This window comes from Vanellus vanellus (assembly GCF_965231255.1).
Source record: "Vanellus vanellus genome assembly, chromosome: 13".
Classification (NCBI taxonomy): domain Eukaryota; kingdom Metazoa; phylum Chordata; class Aves; order Charadriiformes; family Charadriidae; genus Vanellus; species Vanellus vanellus.
The window spans coordinates 17,054,343-17,078,508 of NC_138918.1; the positions used below are offsets into that span (position 1 = coordinate 17,054,343).

Sequence of the window (24,166 nt, forward strand, 5' to 3'; positions counted from 1 at the left end):
ATTTCACAATTAACAGAAAAGACCTGAAAACAACCCCTGATATTACTAATGGAAGTAGATGTTCTCTGATGTCTACGTCACTTTAGAAGGACAAGCGTAGGGGATAATGCAAGTGTTAGAGCCCTCCCACAATTCAACTGCATTTTGTCACTTTGGGGCAAAACAGAGCTCAGTTTAATGCCCTCGTCCCGCCGCTCGGACTGTGGGACGCCGTGGTGTCAGGATGCTCAGCCTGTGGGTGCGCCTGAAGTCTGCGCAGGTACAGGGGCAGCTGCAGTCCTGCCAGCGCAAAGGGGGTGCAGAAACGGGGCTTTTCCTTTTCTGGCGCTCTCTAGAGCTACCGATGAGAGGTGGTGGATGATGCTAGAAGCACGGAGTGCTGAAATAGAAATCTTTTCGCCTAGGACTACAGCAAAATGCAGTTTGTGATGCCTGAGATTATGGCTTGCAGTGGGATGTAACTTTCTCCCTGTTTCCCAAGATCGCCTTTTTTTCCCGTTTCCAATGTAGAAATGGAAAGTATCTGCAAGGAGCTTCTCCTTTTCCATCTCCCTTTTACCGTGCAGCTTCCCCAGCTCACCAATCTGCTTCTCTCAGGGTAGAGGGAAGGTGGAAGGGGATGGAGCCTCCTCTCCAGCTGGGAGAGGAGAGGGGCAGGAACAGACTGGCCACGCAGGGAGAAGCGGGGCTTGCTGCTTCCGGTGCTCGGGAGGCTGAGAACGCAGCCAGGCGGGCAGCCCCGATTTCCACCCGCTGTGCACTTAGCAGCAGCAAAGCACTCTCAAAAGAGAAAAAGACTGACTCTGCCTCTTACGGGAATAACCCGTCTTCATCTCCTTTAGGTTAAGCAAAGTCGCTTAACCTCTTGGCTAAGAAGACCCTTTATTTTGCCTGTGCATAAAGCTGGCCTTAAAACCAAATCCTTTCTCCTGTTGACAAAGTGAAAAGCAAGGGTTACAAATCAGGACAAAGCGCGGTGTACAAACAACAGTCACTACCTAAGATGAAGGAATGCGAACCTTAATTTGGAAAACTAGTTGTATAAAAAAGGAGGTATGGCATTACACCATATTTTTCAATTGTATTAGGCATCCACAGACACACTATTGTGCCCAGGGAGGTTTTTGAGAAGTGCTCAATCATGAATTCAGTGGGACTTCAGGGTCATAGTTCTGGCTTGGCTGAATGTGGGGTAGCTTTCTACTCTGCAAAGCCTCGTTATACAATGAGACAAAGCCTCATTAGACAAGGAAGGCGCTAACTCCCATTCTGTATGCACACACTTCACTGCGTAGATAAGCAGTTTCTTGATTTAAGTATATAGAAGGAGCTGGTATCTTCAGCATTCTAAAAATCTTTGGAGTAAATTGGGTTTAGGGTAAATGAGGCACATGTGTTCCACTACTCAGTTTATAAACAATGCCACTTTGCTTTTGTAACTAACTTTAATACCTTTAATTATCTTTCTCTTTCAGTCTTGTATCTCTTATAAGAGGCCAAGTGGTGACTACAGATGGAACTCCTCTAGTTGGGGTCAATGTGTCATTTGTCAAGTATCCAAAGTACGGCTATACCATCACTCGTCAGGATGGCACGTGAGTTTGCTTGCTTCATTGAGTACCTATTTCGTATGTAGTATCTTTGCTGATTAACAGATGGTGTGATCTAATGGAACCATGTGGTATCCTGCATTGCATTCCTCCCAGGGCAAAGAGCTATTAAGTAAACACAGAAGTAATTTTTCACATGGCATTTTGAATACTAACTGCAAGTAAATATGAAAAGGCTGACTTCTGGTAATAATGTGTTAGCAGGCAGACTCCTTTCAAATAAATTGCTCTGTATCTATGAAAACATTTGTGGACTACAGTAATATCCAGCTGAGACCAGAGATATTTTATTTTAAAATGCAAGGCAGGCTAACACTGCTAGGAAAAAAAAAAAAAAAAAAAAGTAGCATCATTATAGAATAGTATGTTTTGTTAAAAGTTCCCTTCTGCTTTCTTTCCTTTTGAAGATCCACTCTCTTTTGAGTTTCTTCGGGGTAGAATGTAATCAAAAGATTCTAATTGAATACATTTAGACAATTTCCTGCTGTGCAAAAAAGTGCTTTTTCCCCCTTGTATCAGCTGATTTGATATGCACACAAATTCAGATAAACAAAAATCAATGTGACATGGTTTATCTAGTTTACTGGCTATGGTAACTAAAACAGTATATCTGTGACACATGCATTGTAAATATTTGCCATTTTATCTTGATCTTGCATGCAAACAATTGAATTGAAATAATTAATATGAGTCAACTGAACTACAGGGAGTATTTCGTTTCCACATTTCCTAGAATATTATTCTGTTATCATAAAAGTATAACGTTGTTGATTTCAGTGGTTTAATACTACAGTAAACGGTGAGCTGAACTGTATTTAGATCTGAATAGATTATTGAAATCATTGAGTAATTTGTTAATTTGCCAGCATTTACATGAAACAACTGATACCTACTTCTCTTGTGAGAACAGCCTAGAATTATTTTACTCATGTAGGCCAGATTTCAAAATGCCTGCGCAGCGCCACGTTACTGCTATGATTATGCAGGGGACTGGGATTAAATATCTGACCTCTCTGGAAAATGATAGATCAGTTTTCCCGGGGACAGGAATTCTTACCTTATTTGTAGAACACAAACAGCAACACTTTTCGTTAGTACTCTCTTACAGTCGTATCTCCCATTCTGTGCTTGATGGACAGCATCTTTTAGGAAAGGGGTAATTCAGTGTCCAGCTCAGTATGAACCTTGGCTTCTTCGCTGGTTTTATATATAACGGTGGTTTGGTGGTTGTTTATTTTGTAATTGTTCAATGCAGATTTATAATATACAGGAACAAGGTTTGTGCGGGTGACTTCAAATCATTGCTTGTCTTGGCTGGATTTCAGTTGTCTAATTGCCAGAGGTTCAAATCCCATTACTGATCATTTGAAGCATGACACTTGAAATGTAACTAGTGCTATAGGTATACCTATATACCTGTTTCGTAAGCCAGGAATGCTATTACTGGAATTACTCAGTCTTGTCACTTCTAAAGCCCACATTTTTCTAGGTTTGACTTGGTTGCAAATGGCGGAGCATCCCTAACCTTGCACTTTGAACGGGCCCCATTTATGAGTCAGGAAAGGACAGTGTGGTTGCCGTGGAATAGTTTCTATGCCATGGACACACTCGTGATGAAGACAGAGGAGAACTCCATTCCCAGCTGTGATCTAAGTGGTTTTGTCCGTCCTGATCCGGTCATCATTTCATCACCACTTTCAACTTTCTTCAGTGATGCTCCTGGCCGGAATCCCATCGTACCAGAAACCCAGGTAAGAACAGCATGAGTGAAAAGGATATAGAAATCAGTGGTCAGATGCTAGTGCTGACCTGAGCACTTACCACAGAGTCACCATTTGTCCCCTGGAATTGCTGTAGTAAATCCCTCTGTGGAGCTGCATTCATTCTGACAGATACCGGGTTTTCTAATGAGGTCTGCAGGAGATATCCTAGGTTTATGTCACCCAGACACTTTCATCGTTGACTAGCTTGCACCTTCTCATTATCATGCAATATATCAAGTATATCTCTCAATTTTAGTTGACAGCTGAGGTGTTTCAAGAGAATTTTGCAAAGGCTTGGTGTGTGCTGCTAACCACCGGCTGTTTTCTTCTATGTTATTTAGGACAAAGGAAAACTGTACTGGTACTATTGTTTCACTCCTTTATGCAGTTAGTCTTTACTTTATACTAACTGTTAGTGGAAGTGGCGGGTTTCTGTGACTGCATTTCTTATGTTTCCCTTGCATATAACTTGCAGTACAACTATTTGTACTTATTTGCGCTTTTGCCAGCAGTGGACTCTTAAAAAGGAGTGTACACAGATGCCAAATAATTATTTGTTCAGAAATGTCAGCTGAAATGCTTCACTGCATCGCTGCACTGATTTGAGGATAACCACTCCCCGTAGTAGAAAGTCATAAGTTCATAAGAATATACAAGGCTATTTTAGTCTAAAAAAAATAATGAAGCACTAATGTAAAACGTTTGATCTTTTTCCTGTTCAGGTTCTTCATGAAGAAATTGAGATCCCTGGCTCTAGTATAAAGCTCAGCTACCTGAGTTCCCGTACTGCTGGATACAAATCCTTACTTAAGATTGCCATGACTCAGTCACTTGTGCCGCTGAATCTAATCAAAGTTCATTTGATGGTAGCGGTAGAAGGGCATCTGTTTCAAAAATCGTTTCAGGCATCTCCCAACTTGGCATATACATTTATCTGGGACAAAACAGATGCATATGGTCAGAAGGTTTATGGGTTGTCAGATGCCGTAGGTAAGTCAGCATATACAAGCTCCAAAACTTTCCGAATAACACCTGTCATTCTTAGTAAGAAAAGTGCAAAGATTGCTTATGGAGAAGCAAATATAGACCAAACAGTTCTTGTCTTCCTGACACAATTTATCTTTGTATTATGTCTCTTTTACACATTAAAGATCACATTCAGAGGGTCTAAACTCCATCAACATGCCTGTGTTTCCTGATCGGTAGCTGACTTAGAAGGTTTAGACCAGACAATGGGGAAAACTGGCCACAGGAATTTAGGTGAAACCTAGTCCATCACTATGTTTCTATTTTCTTTCAGTTAACTAATGAACCTCATGCTGGACTGGCTGGCATTCTTCAGTACCTTTGGATTTTCATGCATGCTGTTATTGTAGCCTCTTGTGGTATAATACATTTGAAATGAAAATGGTGGTTTTCTAATGCTGTTCAGTCTTGTAGCTCTATAGCTGTTTTTAGTTTGCTTGGTTCCAGTGGGCGGGGAAAAAGAGTGATCATCATAATATTTTTAAGTTTTCATTTTCATTTGAATATCAGAACGATTTTCATACAATGCTAAGAATCACCATCAGAGCTGTGCCAGTGTGGAAAGAAAAGCTTATTTTTCAAATCTTACTGCTTTTCTATATTTTCTAAAATCATCTTTGCCATAGCTTTTCTTTCTTACGTTATTTCATAAGGTGTTTCTTTCCTGAGTAATGCTTACAGTGTGTGTGTGCTTAAAAGCACACAAACTTTTCACTGCTCCGTGGTATATGGTATGTAAAATGAACATACTAAAAAAATGCTGGGAACATCTGGCAAATTAAGAGTTTGATCTTGTCCTGTTATCTGATAGAATAATTTTATTACATTTTAAAAATTGTATTTCTCACTCTTCTCTCACCAAACCAGTCACTTCCCAATGCCAGCTATTCAAAGAGAAGTGATCAGATCCCTGCAGAGTACATGTGAATGAAGTTTCAAATTTGTGTCTAGCCAGAGATCTGAATTTAATATTGTAGAATAAAAGAGAGGAGTATAATCACTCCATCTTTTTGAGGGGGCTGGGGAACTGGAATGCTGAACGATTTGACTGTGCTCTGGACATTTAATTCGGTGTTTGTTCAGCAAGTATATTAAATTGTATTTTATTTTATTTTATTTCAGTTTCTGTGGGTTTTGAATATGAGACTTGCCCCAGTCTCATTTTATGGGAGAAGAGGACAGCTCTGCTGCAAGGATTTGAACTAGATCCTTCAAATTTAGGAGGATGGTCTTTGGATAAACATCATGTACTTAATGTCAAGAGTGGTGAGTTAGTTAATTCCATGTATTTTCTGCGTTATATGGAGTTTTCTCTGTGAACACTTTCTATTTGCATTATATTTACACTTTAAAAATGCAGTTTCTCCACTCTTTTTGTTTCTTCTTTGTCTCAGTAAGGTATGGGACATGTTTCAGTTGGCAGAAAATTTTTGTAGAATTTCAATCGATATTTTACTGTTCTGTACAGCATGACTTTCCTAAAGTCCAAATCTTTATCCTCCATTATGTTGTTCGTTTATTCCCCTGTCATGTTTTTCTGTCTTCCGTCCCTGTTCCTCTGATCTTAACCACAGCCGTTCCTCTTGTTTGACCTTTTTCCTTCTAATCTGAGATGGGGCTTCGAAGGCCTATGAGTCTGCGACGAGATACTGAGTCTCATTTGTCTTTTTCTTTTGTCGCCTGTTTGGTTTTTTCCTCACTTCGCTTTGTCTTTTCATATCCTAAGCTGAGTATTCACATTTTATGTCTTCACGTTTTATGAGGGATTCTTGGCTGCTGAATGCTTAGCATGTATTGCATTTGATCCCTGCCAAGTGTTTTCTACAGCCTCCCTGCTGATCCCTGCATTAACAAATTGCAAACTATATTGTTGCTCAAGAAATCCATAGTACTGTTCAGAACAGGCCAGATCAGGCTATTTGAACACACTTTAAGTGCTGTGCAGCGGATCAAACACTGTTGAGATAGCCATTTGGATAGTGCATGACACTCGCTGTCGTCAGCAGTGGGGAGCCGGTTACTTTGCGTTAGGATCGTACGACTGCATTTCCAAAAGAACATGAGGCTAAAAGTTTCCGGCCAGATATCTATGATCTTTGATACATTGAAAGTGGTCACTCTGTCAGAGAATCCACTCCCTTCTTGGAGCAGGGGTCTGCTCTTTGAACAGATGTTTTGAAAGGAAATCCTCTCTTAAAGGCATTTCTTGAAATCTAATAAAGATCCTAAGCACTAGCTTCCCTCTTGCCTTTCATCACTGATCCTTCGCAGCCCTTCTAGGGGTCTCATCTTTCTCCTATCTTTTCATTTTCTGCGCTATCCTCTTCTCTGACATCTCCATTTCTCATTTTTCATTTTCCATGAAAAAAGTGTGTAAGACTGAGAGGTGGAAACAATAAGGTTGGCACAAAATTCCAAACAAAACGTAACATCGGAAACTGGAGTGAGAGGATCCAGGGACACAAATAAGGAACACGTCCTCTGCGCTGTTTGCCTTCTCACTTGCCAGTTAATAGGACAGTCTAAACCATTGTGCCAGGCCAGAGGGCTGTATGGCGGTGTTTTCTTTCCGAATGAATACCAAAGAACTCTGGGTTTAGGTTTGGGCCTGTGGTTGTGTATATGTGTGTTCTTTAACAGAGAATCTTTATTACACCTTTAATTTTCTGCTGCAAAGCTCTTTCACTCTTCTTGCACCGTTGAAGAACCAAGTGCTGGAGTCATTGCAGTGTACAGTCCGTCACAGCGGCTGTTGAAAGAGAACTACCTGAAGTCCCCTGCAATGAATGACTGTAATAACCACTTCTTCTCCTCTTCGTTATTAGGTATATTGCACAAAGGCAATGGAGAAAATCAGTTTCTGACTCAGCAGCCAGCTGTGATAACCAGCATTATGGGGAACGGGCGCCGAAGAAGCATATCCTGTCCTAGCTGCAATGGACTGGCAGAAGGAAATAAGCTTTTGGCCCCTGTAGCACTGGCAGTGGGTATTGATGGAAGTCTGTTTGTTGGAGATTTTAATTATATTCGGCGCATCTTCCCATCCAGGAATGTTACTAGTATATTGGAGCTGAGGTAAGGTGTTAATCATAGCACTTCGTTTCTGTAGCCTGTGCTCAAATCAGCCTTTACCATTACTTTTTATAATTTTGTAAAACATTGTCACTTTCAACCTATTTAAATTCCAGTGGAGAAATGGGGCACAGAAATGCATAGTTCAAAGTCTGTAGCTTATCAGAGCAATGACTAGAGAGAAGGACTAAAGAGTACAAACCAGCTTGTAAAAAAAGCACAAACCACCTTCTGTCCCGTTGGTGATCATTTGATACAATCTCCCCTCAGTACTATGCGTCATTTAGTTTTGATTGAAAACTACAGAATTGACTGCCCTTAGGTATTGAGCTGCAGTGATAAGCAAAGGCGTAACAGTCTTACGAGGTTAGAAGGAAGGTTTTCCTGTCAATGGTTTTGAGAACCACTTTCACACTTCTTTCCCATACGTGTAAGTCTTTCTGTAGGTTGGCAAGCGTGGGTACGATTGACACAGAGTCACTCTATAAGACTGTATCTCTGTCCCCCCGTGCCCTGCACCACCACCACCTCCAACATTAAGATTTGGTCACTCAATAGGGAAGGCTTGAGTTTAGAGTGTATCACTTCACCCATTTCTGTTCCATCTCCTATTTTCATTCTTCTAGGAGAGGCAAGAGCTATTGCTTCAAACCATAACTCATGTAACTGGACCTTGTAGTTACAGCACTGTTGAGTATTTGCAAAAAAATGAGGAAAAATAGCTTACGTTGGCTGCCTTCTGACACTTCTGTGGCCCACTCAGGCAATAGGATTAGTGCTCTTGTAAATTGGATGTAGCTGAAAAGTACATTGAGTGAATTTAGGTCATTAGCCTTTTTTTTAATGGTATGGCCAATAACCTATTCCTGTGCTTCCGCTGTACTTTTAGTTTTTAATTAGTGGGAAAAAGTGCAAAACGATTGGACCGTTAGAGAATAGGAGGCCTCGCTCTATTTTACACCTCTCTTCCATTCATGTCATTCTGTTGATGTCACTGTTGTGAATTCTGATTTATATAAGGGAAAAGAGATCCGATTCAGGCCAATTCTACTCTGAAATCAGTCTCTGACACCTACCTCATACACCATCAGGCTGCCTCATTATATTTAAAAAAAAAAGAAAAAGAAAGTCCCAGATCATCCAGTGCTTTCTGCTGTCAGTTCGGTATAAACCACAGAAGGTAGCTGGTATGGATGTGTGACCTGCTAGAAATATTTATATCAATATACAGTATAACTCTGCATTATATAGAATATGCTGATTTTTTTTTCTAATTTGTTCAGTTCTGTTTAGCTTTCTAGTAAATAGGACTACAGCTTTATTGATGACGAGAAACGTTTTCAAATTAGGATACTTAATATAAGGCATTTATATGCACCTCATTTCCTAATATCAGCCAGAGACAAAGTTTCCTAGCGCACCTGATATTTGAAAATGTTGTGTCCAAGTTCACAACAGTGTTAGTCTGAGTACTTTGCTTTCTGTCTATGGAAGAGAGAACTTGGGCTTTTCAGCATGTGTGAGGGAAAATGGTAAAGGACATCAGTAAAGAAACAGAAGATGGACTTAATCTGCTTTTGTCCACTTTCTCTTTTCTTTTATGAAAGTCTGTTTTCCATAGTGTAGTTTCTTTACCTTCTGTTATAACTGTTAGCAATGAACAGTAAAGCTATTGTGATTTGAGTGCTGTTGGACAGCTGCAGTTGACTTCACACACAAATTTTTAGGATTTGCAGTGATGTCTTTTGCCCCCTGTTCCTCTAAAGGGAATTCAAGTCCACTGCGGCAAACGTCTTCTATAGCGGTAATTGTGATTCAGTGGTCATCTTAAAATCTGTACAAGTTACACGGTAAGAGTTGGAAGATTTGAGCCATTTAAATATGAACAAGAGCAGAGTCTTCAGCTAGTACCAGGTAGCTTGAATAACATCACATTTTGTCCATAAGATTACAAACCAAATACATCACTTTATTTGCAACGGATGTAATTTTGGCTTTACATAAGCCAAATAAATCGTGAGTAACTTTATAAGTCAGAATATCCCAGTGTGCATTTTTGCTTCACACTGTCCTTTATGAAGGTGCCCGATGTGAGTGGCTAATAGGAATTTTGACTCAAGAGTTTTGCATGTCACACTTAATGTTGGTACTGCAAGTTTGGGGCTGTGCTTTGAGTGCTGCAGCTCAGGAGTCATGCAGCTCTTTGTGTCATTCAGTGGATATTCCTAAATGGAAATGACATAAACACAGTGAAACACTGTGGTGTGGAGAATGTATTCTGGGAAGTAGAGAACACTTTTCCTTTGACTTTGTGTCTAGACAGTAAACTAGGGATCAATCAATGCTATATATCTCCCATTGCACGGTATCTTCCTGCTCACTTAGAAGGCTTTTTTACCCTAAGATTTGCTTTGATGGGCTTAAATAGATACCAAGTAGCATCTAAACTTGCTTTAAGCAATTATTTTAGAGACTGGGGGAGAGAAAAAAAAAATGTGTAGTAGAAATTTGTTTAGAAGTAGGCTGTTGGAGAAATATTTTGATTAAAGAGGTTACCTCCAACTGGCATACAATATCCTAAGCCCTTCCCAGTTCTGTATTCAGAAAATTGCCAGTTTCTCTCGCTCCTAGCACACAAGCTCCACATGTTTTCATGTGAAAAATCTTTCAATAGTCCAGAGAGTTTCCTGCAAAATATACGGGGGTTGGGGGCTGGGGGTGAGGAATCCTGCTAGGGGACTAGTTTGCAGCTCTATCACTCCCACTTGCTCTTCATCCATAAACGAAGCTAAGGCTAGCGCTGAAAAGAGATATCTTCTCCTGTGTCCTTTTGTAAAATAAAACAAATACTATGTTTGCTTTACCATCTATTCTTCAGCTAACTGTTTGTTCTTTTTTCTTCTGTTCCCTTTCTATAAAGAAATAAAGAGTTTAAACATAGGTAAGACACGAGCTCTTTCCCATATAATTTGATATGGTTTGTTTGCTTCATTGTGTTTGCTTTTTGTGTTGTGCTTCTTGTGTAATGTTATGTTCTTCATGTACCATATATAGAAACATTTTTATGTGCTAATTGTGTGTTATGAATATGATAAGCGTTAGCAATTATGAAATGCAGTCAAAAAGCAACCAAATAAGTTCTGACAGTAATTAGAAATTTCTAGTAGAATGCAAGTATAATGAACCCCAAGCTAACTTCTATATAAACACTTCTCCCTGCTGTCTATAATTGGTCTAAATGGTTGAGGTAAACTACAACAGCAGTTTTACAAATGCCAGAAAGGTTCGCAAAAGCACTAATGACTGCAAATAGGTCAAAAACTCATTTTCCGGTCATTAATGATTTTCTGAACCCTCTGTCCTTTTTCATAATTTAGTTTTCTATTTTCTGTCATCAAATACATTTAACAGTCAGTCAACCTGTGGGGCTGGTTGTATGCAACCGCTAGATGCAGTCGCTGTAAGATTCATGAGGGGGAGGCATAACCTTTCCGGACATTAGGAGAAAAGATTTTTCATCGCCTCAGCTGAGCACTAGGCCTTCTGGGTGGCAGCAGCATAGGAAATGCTTGCACCTTCTTCCATGCCCCACCTGGGATGAGGGGGATGTTCACCCTGGAGAGTATCAGGAGAAGAGCTGTTGTAAACTATTCCATAGTGTCCTCTGCATCACCCTTTTCAAACTATGCTTTCCATTTCTATAATACAGGCGAGATGCAAAAGATGTCTGGACTAAACAGTGTAATTTCCCCTTTACAATATATTTTGGTATGGCAAGCGTAACTCCACTAATTTTCTTATCTGGATGAGTTCATTCACAATTAACTAATGATTATTGGTGATGCTGGAGGATCGTCATTTGCAACTATAAGCTTAGTTAATTTTCCAGGTGCTTAGAGATTTGCTCTGGGCAGCTTCTCTTTTTGTTTAAATTTAAAGAAAAGCTTTTTGTTGCACTGTTGCGAATTTGCTGCACGTATGAGAAGAACAGGGAGGAGAAGCTGATCCTGCCTGCGCTTGCTGTCAGGCAGCAGGCGCCCTCACAGACCGGAGTAAGGCTGCGGGCGGTGGGAACCGCTGGCTCCAGCGAGCAGGGCGAGGGGGGGGGGCATGATTGGCACAAGCCTCTCAGCAGTACCCAATGTATGGAAAATCTGTTAAAACAAGGTACATTCCTTGGCTTCCTGTAATTCCATTAAAAGGTTACAGTGGCACGGAGAAAAGAGAGGCAGAAGTCTCTAATTGCTCAGATGCCAGATTGAGAAATATTTACTACTTATTTATAAAATACATCCCTGTTTGAGGTAATAATCTCGTAGTTTCTTTGGGGACGCGGTGAGCACGTGTCGCCTTCCACCAGTCATTTTCTGCCAGAGTCCCTCACATGTTTTACGTGGGGAAGGCTTCCGCTATCCATTCCCTTCCTGAGCTCAGGAAAGAGCAAAGGGGTGTACAGCAGGTCTGCAGCTCCGGTGAGTCGCTCCCTGAGCTGGAACAAAAGCTGGGGACTGACTCCCTGGTAAAACTGCCCTGGGGGAGACTGCAGAGGAGAACGGACACACCAGTGACTGCAGGAGAGGAGAGGGAAATAAGCCCATGTTCTGCCATTGCTCTTCACCCTGACTTATGCCTTATCCCATCCTGGTAACAGCGGGCATACCCAAGGCTGGCTGTGGGCAGAAGGGGAGCGGGGGCGTGCTCACTCAGGAAGGCAGGCACAAGCTGGCAAAATCATGTCCGAAACGCAGAGGGACCCTTCCAGTCTCACCGACTGGCTGCTGCTCAGCGTCAGGCAGCAGAGCAGCTTCCCCGGGCACTGTTGTGAGCAGCTCCCGCTGCTGAGCCCAAGCGAGGCCCCTGCCTCCGGCAGCAAGCAGCTACATCTGTGCCGGGCTCCAGTTTGTACCTGCCCCAGGTGTCCCCGTTGGGCCGAGGCGGCGGGCCGCGTGCTTCAGAAGGGCCAGGGAAAAGGCACTGCAGGCCGGAGCCCGGCAGGGAGGCGGAAGCGGCGAGCCTGCCGCTGCAGCACTCGGGTGTTGGCTCATCTGCTGCTGTTGCAAAGCCTTGAGCTAAGTTTGGGTACATTTGTGAAGTATGGCACGACCCTAGTGTCACAGCAAAGTTTGTTCTTCGGTGTTAAGGGAAAAGCAGGGTGGAAGCAGAGAGCAGAATTTCAAAACGGTGACAAATGTGCAGACGTTTGTATGGCTCATACTCGAGAGACTGGAGAAATCTTTTAAATGGAAAGAAATAATTTTCTATGTGGCAAAGAAGATGGAGCTTTGTTTTGGAGGGATGAGAAGGAATGTGATAAGGGTCTAGTGAAGAGGTGCAGTCTGCTGCTGAATGTAAGGAGAGGAACTTGGGGAATAAAGGGATTGTGCTCTAATCTCAAGCATGTCACTAGTCTCCCTGCATAACTTCGTCTATACCACTTAACCTCTCTGTGCCTCAGTTTCCTCCTCTGTAAAATGGGTATAATACCCATCTTTTTAAAGTACTTTGAGATCCATGCATGAAATAAACCTGCCAAGTATTTTTTGTTTACTGTATTTTTTTCATCTCTAATTTCTACACTCCTAGACTTCAGCAGATGGTATTACCTCTGCCTACTGAATTTTGATCAAACCAGTCTCCTTCCTACTTTCTACAGTTTTAGAGCAAACTGATATTGACCTAAAACCATGACACATCAAAGACTGGCATAGAGGAAGATAACTGTAGAAAGTGATATTTTTGGGCCTCCTCATTCCTTCAAATCTGGTCATGACCACATGAACGTAGTGGTCTTTGTGCTGCTGATAATCCATCTGCCGAAAGTGGCCTTACTATAGTTTCAGCGAGTGTGATCAAGAAATGGCTTATGTCCATCGTAACTTACCTCTGTGTATCCTCACTCTTGGAGATAGGCACTTTTGCCACATGAAACTAGGAGTGTGGATATTTGGGGGCAAATATCTCTGGTTACTGGTAAGTAACCTTCATTTTTTTTCCTTCCTGTCTTCATTTGTCTTCTATGCTTTCAAACCACCATTGACCTTATTTACACTCACCCATAGGCTCCAAAGGCTGGAAAATTCACATCATGCTTAAAATCCAACTAAATTGAGTTAAACTAGCCAGGCAAGATTTTGAAAATATTTCTGCACTGCAGTTCGGTGTGTGTGAATGTATATATATATATATATCGCAAAGATTGACATTTCTCAATTTGCAGATGATTTGCTAAAGTAGTTCCAAAATGTGACAAGCTGTCAAAAAAACATATATTTCAGAAGAGAAGTAGCTTTCCATATGAGCAGCCATTCTAATCGCAAACTGAAGACCAGTTTTTCAATAACAGAAGGTTTGGAGTTAAAGTCAGACACTCGGGGGGGTCTCTGGTTTTAGTTATATAACCACCTTCATCTGCCGTAAATGAGATTCTTGATAAGAATGAATCAGAACAAATTTGCTTTCGGAATAAATTTGTTATGCCTCTGCCTCCTACTTACACAAGACCTCGCAAGTCTTGTGGCATAATGTAAGTAACTCAGAAGCCGATTCTTTGATCTTAAGCCTATGACTTCTGCTTTCAAGGGAAGTTAAACAAGGTGGCGGGGAGAGGGGGCAACAGGTAGAGATAAGCCAAAGAGAATTGACCTGGAGCAGATCTAAAGGGCTAAAGAGATCAAGAGGAAAGTCTGCTGCGCAGCTTTGGCTTATTGGGCTCTGCTGTGCAAGGTTTAGTGTAGCAGGATGAATGAGATTTAAAATGACAATCCTTCTGAAGCACTGACCAGGCACTAATCAAGTTAGGTCCTCAGATGGTAGTCCTTCAGACCCCGCTTCTGTATGAAGGTGTCAGACTTTCTTTCCAGATCTCGCTGTGCCTGATGAGTGTCTAAGCTCTGAAAGCCTGTGAAGTTTCTAGACTGCTCAGCTCTTTCTGTTTTATGCTTTCTTTTTCTCTAAAGCAACAATCCCGCTCATAAATACTATCTGGCCGTGGACCCTGTTTCAGGCTCACTGTACGTATCGGACACCAATAGTCGACGGATATACAAAGTCAAGTCCCTCAGTGGCACAAAAGACCTAGCTGGTAACTCTGAAGTGGTAGCAGGGACCGGAGAGCAATGCCTGCCCTTTGACGAAGCCAGATGTGGGGATGGAGGGAAGGCAGTGGATGCAACCTTAATGAGCCCTCGAGGTAAAGTAGGAAAAGAAGCTGGAGAAAATAACCGCGTGAGGCTGGGCTGGATGTGGAAATAATTATCTGGCAATTAAATCACTCCTTGCTCGGTAATTTTTATTCTGGGCTTTAATTACAGTGGATTGGCAAGTGTTCGTGCTTTGTTTAGTTAAAGCAAACTTTATTACCCCAACACTGAGCGCTGCAAAAGGAGAACAGAACACAAATTAGCAGGGTACTGCTCACTCCAAGAAGCAAGCATGTAAACTGGGAAACAAATTACTGTTTGAAATACAGTCTTTGGGGAGAAAAACTGCCTGCTGTGGCTTTTTTCTGAGGTTTCATTCTACGCATGCTTTTTTTCTTCAGAGGGGGAGGAAAAATAAAAGGACTTTTTGCCTTTCCATTTTCTAATTTTTAACAAGAAGTTTTCAAGATGATGTGGAGATTTGGGGATGTATTTCTTCTTAAGATTTTTTCTGGTGTTTCATCTTTATTGTAGGGATGAATTAATCAGGTGTACTGCCAGGTGTTGCAAACATCTTCGGGTTTTATGTCAGTGGTTGAAAACAACTAGATGATTGTAAAAGTGAATAAAAATGAAAGGTCCTGTTTCTTTGTAATAGTTTCAGTTAGTACATACAGAGTATATTAAGAGGACAGAGCTGCTTGCATATCTTAAGTTAAGCATCTACACAGAAGTTAAGAAGATAAAGCCGTATCTTCTCTCACTGGCCAATAGGATGAGCGCTGTAACCATTTGAAGACAAAAGTTTTAGATCAATATTTTATTTTCAGCCTAAGAAACGGACAAGGCAGTGCGCCAAATCAAAGCAGGAAAAGCAAGTGAGAAAAAGCCTGCCCTCCTTCACAACAGGCAGCAGCATCCTTCTGTTCCTCCAAGGGAGCACCCTTTCGTTCTGTGCCTTTGCTCTCTGAGGACTCCCAATGTGACAGGCATTGACCCTTTCCTTTTTTTCTAGGCTGGAAACCCCTGTGTCTTCATCTGGAAACACCAGATGTTCTTCCCGTATTCCTTACTGCAACAGGTCAAAGAGTTAAAAAACATCCCGAAAGAATATGATGTCCTCTTAATTTTTCAAAATTGCAAAAGCGATTTTAAAAGATTTCTAAAAATTCTTCATCCTTATTAGATCCTTCAGATGAAGAAAGCAACGCCTCAAATTTCTGAGTTAAAACTTAAGGGATTTCTGTTTTTTTTCATGGGGCTTATGTAATATATCATACAGAGTTTGAATCTGGAAATAAGCTGACACGTTCTGCTGGCTCTTTGGCATGTTTTGGGGATTTCTGTGGTTTTCTTTTCTTTAAAGCCCCAAAGGATAAACCTGCTTGATGCTGTTTGTTCAGCAGAACTGCAGATACTTGGAGGGTTCCAGGACCTGTGCTCAGGTTGGAAGGGAGGAAAGAACAGGGGAAGTGAACAAATGTCACCGTCTCGTAAACTTGTTAACAAGATGAAGCCTGCCTTGAAGCTAGGAGCCTCGCTGCTTCACTGACGCCTGGTTTTTGTATCTGCAGGAATTGCAGTGGATAAGTATGGACTCATGTATTTTGTTGATGCCACTATGATTAGAAAAGTGGATCAGAACGGAATTATATCAACCCTGCTGGGCTCCAATGACCTAACCGCTGTTCGACCTCTCAGCTGTGATTCCAGCATGGATGTCACCCAGGTAGACTCCTACTGCATTTATTTTCTTCTCTGCCTTAGAAGAGATGGGCATCTATTTTGGATGACTGCCTGGCCACTTAAGAAATGCATTATGCAGCACAAGATGATAGCATATTCGATTCATTTCTGAAATGAGTGAACGATCCTCTTACTGTGGCTAACACAGGTTATTTATGCAACTATAGAGAAATAAGGTTGTGATAATGGGAGTTATTGTCTTAATTGCCTGTTTTTCTGTAATTATTGTAGAGCTTCCACAATGTAGCATTCATTCTTTGCACAGAAACACAATTAGCCGAAGTTACCACTGCACATAGCTTTAATATTTCCGAAAAACAAAATCATTGTTTGAAATAGTTGCCATTCATGACTTGGTTTCATGATTTACGCTGATAAACCACTCACTAATTTGCTGTTGTTACACGTGGAATTTTAAACACTAGAAGTGTACTTTTCAGTTATGAGTTTTACAGTAATAATTTGTGCAACTCATAGGTACGGCTGGAGTGGCCTACTGATCTCGCTGTCAATCCCATGGACAACTCACTTTATGTCCTAGAGAACAATGTTATTTTACGGATCACAGAAAATCATCAAGTTAGCATTATTGCTGGACGCCCCATGCACTGCCAGGTTCCTGGTATAGACTACTCTCTTAGCAAACTGGCTATTCATTCTGCACTTGAGTCAGCCAGTGCCATTGCCATCTCACACACAGGAGTTCTTTACATCAGTGAGACAGATGAAAAAAAAATTAATCGGCTACGCCAGGTAACTACCAATGGAGAAATATGCCTTCTTGCAGGGGCAGCTTCAGACTGTGATTGCAAAAATGATGTCAACTGTAATTGCTATGCTGGGGATGATGGGTATGCCACTGATGCCATCTTAAATTCACCATCTTCCTTAGCTGTGGCCCCAGATGGTACCATCTACATAGCTGATCTTGGAAATATCCGCATTAGGGCTGTCAGTAAAAACAGGCCCATTCTTAATTCTTTTAACCAATATGAAGCTGCATCTCCAGGAGAACAGGAGCTGTATGTCTTCAATGCTGATGGGATTCACCAGTACACTCTCAGCCTTGTTACCGGGGAGTACTTGTACAATTTCACCTATAGCAGCGATAACGATGTCACGGAGGTGATGGACAACAATGGCAACTCCTTGAAGGTCCGTCGGGATGCCAGTGGGATGCCCCGCCATTTACTGATGCCGGATAATCAGATTGTCACGCTGGCTGTTGGCACTAATGGTGGACTCAAGCTAGTCTCAACACAGACCCTGGAGCTCGGATTAATGACATATAACGGAAACAGTGGTCTCTTAGCAACGAAGAGTGATGAAACAGGATGGACAACATTTTATGAGTAAGAATGTTTTTGGATATATTAAGAGTACATTTCTTTTTCAAATGGTAGCGAGTAGGCCCTAAACTGACCCTACTGAAATTGGTGGTTGGCTTTTCACTGATGCTGAATAAGGCCATTACATCTCAGTCTAGTGTGATACTGGAAATGATTAAGTGGCTTCTTGATTTCAACAGTTTTGCCTTTGGGTGGGTACCAAACCACCTAAATTCCTGCCCACAGTTTGAGGCCGGTGGGGGAGCTCACCCGCTTCCCACACGCAGGACTGCGTACCGCATTCAGAGAGCGGGTGTGATTTACCCGGTTGGGCCCCTGCTCCTAGTCCTCAGCAAGGCTGCAGATAGCTCAGTCCAGAGCAGCCCCCAGCAACGTGTGGCTCCTACTGGGCTGCCTCTCTCTAGGAACCCTAATCCTGCAGGTTCCTTTGGAACTCAAATTATCTATCTTTCTGGTTAGACTCATATATTGCTCGTGGTGGTTAAAATGTTGATTAACTTCACTGATTGTTCATTCTTGAGACAAGTGAGGAAATTAGATGCCCAGCTATCTGTCAGACCCCCTGGTGTAACTTGCATAATTTGTAGATAACCCAAAAGCACGCTGCTGTTCATGAGCAAGTAGATTAAAAAGACAGAACCTCCTCTTTAAATGAAATTCATCAGAAGAGAAGTTCAAAACGATATTAAAAATTGAGAAAAACTGGTCAGATTTCTGTTAATAGTTATCCTATTCTTAGTAGTCTTATTGGCATTTATTGATCAAAACAATTTTAAAAATAGAAGCTAAATGATATCTTGAAAATAGAAATAACTTTTAAGTATGGCAAGTCTGATGCCATGTATTGTGTTTGAAGTAGTTAACTAATGATTACTAACTGCCGTTTCTCAAATTAGTGGGTAGAAAGTACGAATAAGCCTTTATATTTAATTTTAAACTGTAGGCTTATTGTTAAGGTTACAGACTAGCAATGATGCACACCTATTTTAGTTTATTAGTGCGTTAATCTTGGCCACCACTTTTTCTCTTTAGAGAAAAAATAAGTACTGCAGGAATAAAAAGAGCTATGTTCAGTCTGCTCAAAATGCATCAAAATCAGCATTGCACATCAGTATTTTGTCCACTATGTTTCATTTCCGTAAAAAGGAAAGCAGTGCCCTCTCGTGGTCCCCTTCTGATGTGGCCCTGGAAATTGAACCACTGTGATTTTTCATCTAGGCTGTAGGTAGAGATGTATCGGGGGGTTTTCTCCTTAATATTTTGCAAAAAATATTTCTTTACCACACATTACTTAGAAAAATGATCCATTTATGTGAACGCATAAAGGTATTACTTGCTGATCAAGCAAAAGCTCACTGTACCAGACAGTGGTAAAATCTTATGTTATTGCTGATGAGATGTGGATGCCCTTCTAGGTAGGTTTTTTTGTTGGTGGTGTGAGAATCCCATGAAAAACTAAAACTAAATTGGCACGATTTACTAGAAAAATTGTACTACGATTCCTAAGTAAATATAGAAGGTAGGTGCTTTGGTGTCTTACTGACATGCATCTGAAAATACAATTTAATGTGCATATAGTGCTGACATGTTGACCAATTTTTTTTCCAAGATCAAATAAGAAAAGATGCACAACCCTTGCCTCAGGTTAGTTAAGTACCATATTTAGGTCTAAATAGTGCAGCCTGAGGTACTGTCTTAGATGAGGCAGGAAAAATAACTTACTTTCTCCCATATTTCTACATAATTCTCATAAGCTTAGAGCCCAGAGATGACAGGACAATATAGACTTTTTTTACATTAAAAAAGCATATACTTTCTTTATACTGCGTGTATAAAATAAACTTTACATGGTGACTGTTATCTAGGTTAGAAAAAAAGCCATAAAATGCCATTCACAAAGATGTTAAAAGACAAATGATGAGATGATCTCTATACGTGCATGGAAAACCCTATGTAAGGACTAGAAGTTACCTATATATACTCATTATAAAATACCAGAAAAATAGAAACATGTCCTTTAGGCTGATCCTAAGCAGCGGACTTATGGTAACTCTTTAATATGCTTTGTCATCTCATGTACCCCCACAGTTGAGGGGTTTATTAATAAGATTATAAGAATTATTTAAATCAAACTTACAAACCTAAACAATCACGGTCCACAGTCACTCAATGCTGGTTTCTGTATTTATTTTGGTAGCTGTAAGTTAATATCAATTGAAGGTGAAAGAAATACTTAGCCAATGAGTGTCTGTAAGGACAATAAAATAGTTGTCTGTGCCATTAAATTCATGCATTCATACAGAGATCAAAATTGTTAATAAGGCAGCAGAACTCGAAAAGAACAAATATCTTTTTAGTAGTAAAATAATACATGAACTAAAGTTTAGAGACCCGTCTGAAAAATTTATTTTGGTGAATTGGTGTCAACCAGATGTTGAAATGCTGTGCTATCTTATTGGGTGTATTCCTCTCCTTTATCTGAAACTGTAGCCTGAAAATACTCACAGTATTAAATTTGTGTCATATATCTAGGTGTGCATGCGTATATGCAGAGAAATGCATACACAAAGTATTTTTGTGTGTGTATACACACTCCATATGTATATTTTATATATATATACAGTGCATGTGTATATGCATGCAGTTCATTTGCAGTGGGAACAGGCAAGGCTCTTAAATAATATAACAGCTAACAGCAGGCCCACATGGGGTAATTTAAGCTTAGTTTTGGGCATGAAGCGCGGATCTTTGAAGTGGTCCTCAGTAGTATTCCACTAGGTCTTGGCAGCGTCCTAAGAGAATGCTGCAGTTTTCTTCTTGAATCAGCTTGGTTTTTATAAGGGAGAGAAAATAGGGATATATGTAAACATATGTGGATCGGCACCCTGCCCTGCTCTATGTTAAGTCAAAAGCTGCTGTTACTCCTTTGTGCAGTGCTCTGTACGGCACTGTCCTAGCTGCTCCCACCTACTAGCTCTCGAGCAGTACACATTTCAAACCTCAAAGACCAGAAAGCGGGCAATAAAAATTGATAAGATGTGGAGGTACCATAATATTGGACATGGGAGAACAGCCTACAGTGCATTATCGCAAGCCTGCTGAAGGGACGCACGGGTCAGATAGGTGTAGCTATCTGAGAAGGTTACAAATGCTCAGTTGTGTCTCACGGTTGAGCTGTATGATACCCATCCCGTCCCCAACGTAGCTCTGTTGGACGCCCTGCAAACGGGAGCCGCCGAGCTGTCAGGAACCATCTCCAGGCTGCAGGCAGGGTCGGCCGACAGCTTTCCTGCCTTCTGGGGGGCCGGTGGCTGGTGTGACCCGGCGCTGGCCTGGGAACTACGGTCTTGGAAACCTCTGCCTGCTCAGGCAGGCTTGGTCACAATTAGCAATGTGTTAGCGAGTTGGTAGTGGGCACAGGGCACTGGTTTTTTGAGATACTGTTTTTTTAAGATACTGGTATTAAGAAAGGATCTCTCCCCCTGTAATTTTATTAGTAGAAAAACTTGGGATGAAACCTTACTCTTAACTGAAGTCAGTAACAAAAGCTCAGGAATTTCAGTGTATCCAGAACCCACCTCATTTGAAGATACAAAGATTGCCTGATCAAATGCGATTCATCTAGCCTGATGCTCTGTCGTAGACTGGGATATGTAGCGGCTGCTTCTGAAGAAGATAGCAAGAAGTCCCAGGTCAATTAGTATATTTTTCCATTGCAAAATTTTCTTTTTTGACTTCATTAGACCCGGGTTCATATCATGAAGAAGAAAGGTATATAACCATTTAATTCCTATATGTCTTTATTCTTATTATTCAGATAAATGTCTGGGTGTTGTATTTTGCTAAGCACTTGCTCTCACCTAATAGATAAATTACAAAAAACCACATCAATAATATTTCATTTCCAATTTTTGTAGTACCTAAAAGGTTTACGGTTTATTCATTTTAAATTTTTTACCCTTAAGGTATTATTTTTAACTAGGATTTTATTGATGTCATGGATAAAGTGGAAATGTTTTCTTTATATGTTGGTATTGCAGTGTGTATATATCATTTAAATAGTGATTTTTTTTATGTCTAGCTCGTAAACTAAATGGTCTGCAGATCTTCGTAGAGGGTACTTTTGTATGTATCACTTGCTTATAAACCCTGTTAATCTCTGCCATTGCTGATTTCAAAAATTGTGACTAGCACGGGGAAACGTGCCCCATGGTGGGAGGCAAAACACTGATTTCAAGAAATGGCATTAGAATATTTTCCTACTTCTGTTTCAGTCTCTGTACAGCCTCATCCATATTTACTTTTTAGACTGCCCTTGCACTTTGAACAGAGATTTTCAGTGAGTAGCCCACAGCAATCCCCAGGAATTTTTCCTGGGTTAATTAAAAACCCAGCAATGTGAATGAAGAGTTTAAATTAATGTCTCATTTGCATTGCCTAAAATATATTTGCTGATGGGGAATTTCACCAGCCATTTTTCGGGATGTTCAGCAAGCTCTGCATAGTCACGCTGCAGCCACTCGTGGACTTTTCTAGTTTGTCTTAAATAACATTGTCTCTTCTGTATTATTTGACACCCAAGTATTCTCTTCATCACTCTGCTAATCACTAAACATGCCAAAGTGGTCCACGTATAGACTGTTAAGGTGTTACTAATTATTAACCTTCTAGAGTTTTGAAACTGTCCAATTTTTGTACTTTGTACTTTTTGTTTTTCCATGATAGATGGATGCTTGACTGGATCAAGTTCTTCCCTCATCTGTACTTTATGAGTACATTTCCGTATTTTTTTTGTGAAGACCTTTAGATAGACTTAACCAAACCCCTTTTCATAGATCACCTCAATATATTATCATTTATTCAGGATCTTGTTGATGTGGTGAATATGTATATATATATCTCTACATATGGGTAGAAACTTGTGACTTTCATTAAGAAAAATCATGTTGCTTAATCTTTATTTGATCCTGAGAACTGCTTAAATGAACACTATTATTGGTCCCTTTTAGGTCGCATGATGCTTTGTTTTATTGACTTACTTCTTTGCCTAATCCTTCCGTTGGTTCTGGTAAGGCTTGTTGCTCCACAGGTGATTTTTTTTTCCCTTCCTCCCCAATATTCAGTTGAATGGGTGCAACCATTTGCAATGGATGTGAAAGGCATATCTTATATTTGTATTAACTGAGGAGCCAATTTGTGTACTAATTTTGGAGATACCCTATACAGTTCAGGTGGCCTACTTTGAGGTTTCTGAATGATTTAATTGTAAAAAGTCCTGTTGAAAGCACTGATTTCTTTTCATCTTTACAGCTAACCACGACGTCCAAAGAACTCGGCTAGCTCCGTGATACTAAATGTGCTCCTCTTCTCTTCTGTTACTCTCAGGCAGTGCAATGGATTTACCAGTTCTCTTCCAGGCTTCCTGCTCCCTGGGTTTCTGCGGTCGAAGGATGACCAGTTGGTTTCAATCTCTACCTAAACTTTTCCCTTTATCTACACAGGACATTTTTTCTTGCCTTTCTGCTGTTTAGAAGTATGTGCGCTTTGGTAGCGGCTGGGTGAGACTCTTGCACAAGTAGAGAATTGCAGCAAGCAGAGTGTCAGACTGGCATACTGATTTTGTTTCAGGTCCCCATTTCTTGCCCCTAAGATCCAGGGGATTGCTTCTTTAGCATACGTATGCACGCAAATACAGCATACTAAAGGAAAGGGAGAAACAGTATGATTTGATTTCAGGCAGCATTCCTTCGTTTCCCCCTCCTCAGGCTTTATACCTCTAAATAAATTTAACTCAGTAAACTCATGGAGAGCCCCTTTTCTTTTATTTCTTTTATCTTTATGCCTCTGGAGCACTTAATTCATCTTCTAAGGTATATTCTGAGTGCTGACTGCTGCCCTTTGTGCAACTCCAACCTATCCTGTGCTTTAACTTCTCATCATTCATCTTTATGAGCCAAAATACTGACCCCAAAATGCAGTTCAGTACCACAAATAAGATCTAAACGAAATTATCGTGTTCTCAAGCTGATGTCTTTTTTTAATCTTTTATGGCAAGTTTGTTCCTTGAGATGTCACTTAAGATCATACTTAGTAGTTTCCACTAAGTATTCAATTGCAAATATGCAGTGTATGCAATTGTATATGGTAGTATCCATCATAAGTCCACTTCCTTAGAGTGAAATGCAACTATCAAAATACAGACGAATTTACTAATTATAATTGTTTGAGCCAAATATCACTCTGTATATCAGTAATAATGTAATTAATTAATTTAATAATTTAAAAGATGCTAGCCTGGATTTACAGTCACGTAGTTGAGATCAGTATCTCTAAAAATTATTATTTCATCATTTTAGACTCTTTCAAGAACAGAGAAATAGGTATGGCCAGGATGTTCTTGAAAATCTGGTTCATTCTGGGGTTTTTTGCACAAATGTGGTGCATTATTAATACATTGGGTA

The 24,166-nt window shown here is 40.6% G+C and overlaps 1 protein-coding gene across 6 annotated transcripts in view; it reads left to right on the top strand.

Annotated features, from left to right (window-relative positions):
• Nucleotides 1-24,166, top strand: part of TENM2 (teneurin transmembrane protein 2) — a gene marked incomplete at its 5' end in the record, with an annotated part of 543,931 nt that overhangs the window by 504,072 nt on the left and 15,693 nt on the right. For 5 of the 6 annotated variants that reach the window (XM_082489861.1, XM_082489862.1, XM_082489863.1 and 2 more), the window contains 9 exons: nucleotides 1,476-1,595; nucleotides 3,100-3,361; nucleotides 4,096-4,363; nucleotides 5,522-5,665; nucleotides 7,225-7,474; nucleotides 10,392-10,412; nucleotides 14,428-14,660; nucleotides 16,185-16,339; nucleotides 16,834-17,708. In XM_082489861.1, coding sequence (XP_082345987.1) covers nucleotides 1,476-1,595; nucleotides 3,100-3,361; nucleotides 4,096-4,363; nucleotides 5,522-5,665; nucleotides 7,225-7,474; nucleotides 10,392-10,412; nucleotides 14,428-14,660; nucleotides 16,185-16,339; nucleotides 16,834-17,708 — 2,328 coding nt within the window. The remainder of the gene's footprint in view (nucleotides 1-1,475; nucleotides 1,596-3,099; nucleotides 3,362-4,095; nucleotides 4,364-5,521; nucleotides 5,666-7,224; nucleotides 7,475-10,391; nucleotides 10,413-14,427; nucleotides 14,661-16,184; nucleotides 16,340-16,833; nucleotides 17,709-24,166) is intronic. The other variant, XM_082489865.1, reaches the window with a different exon arrangement.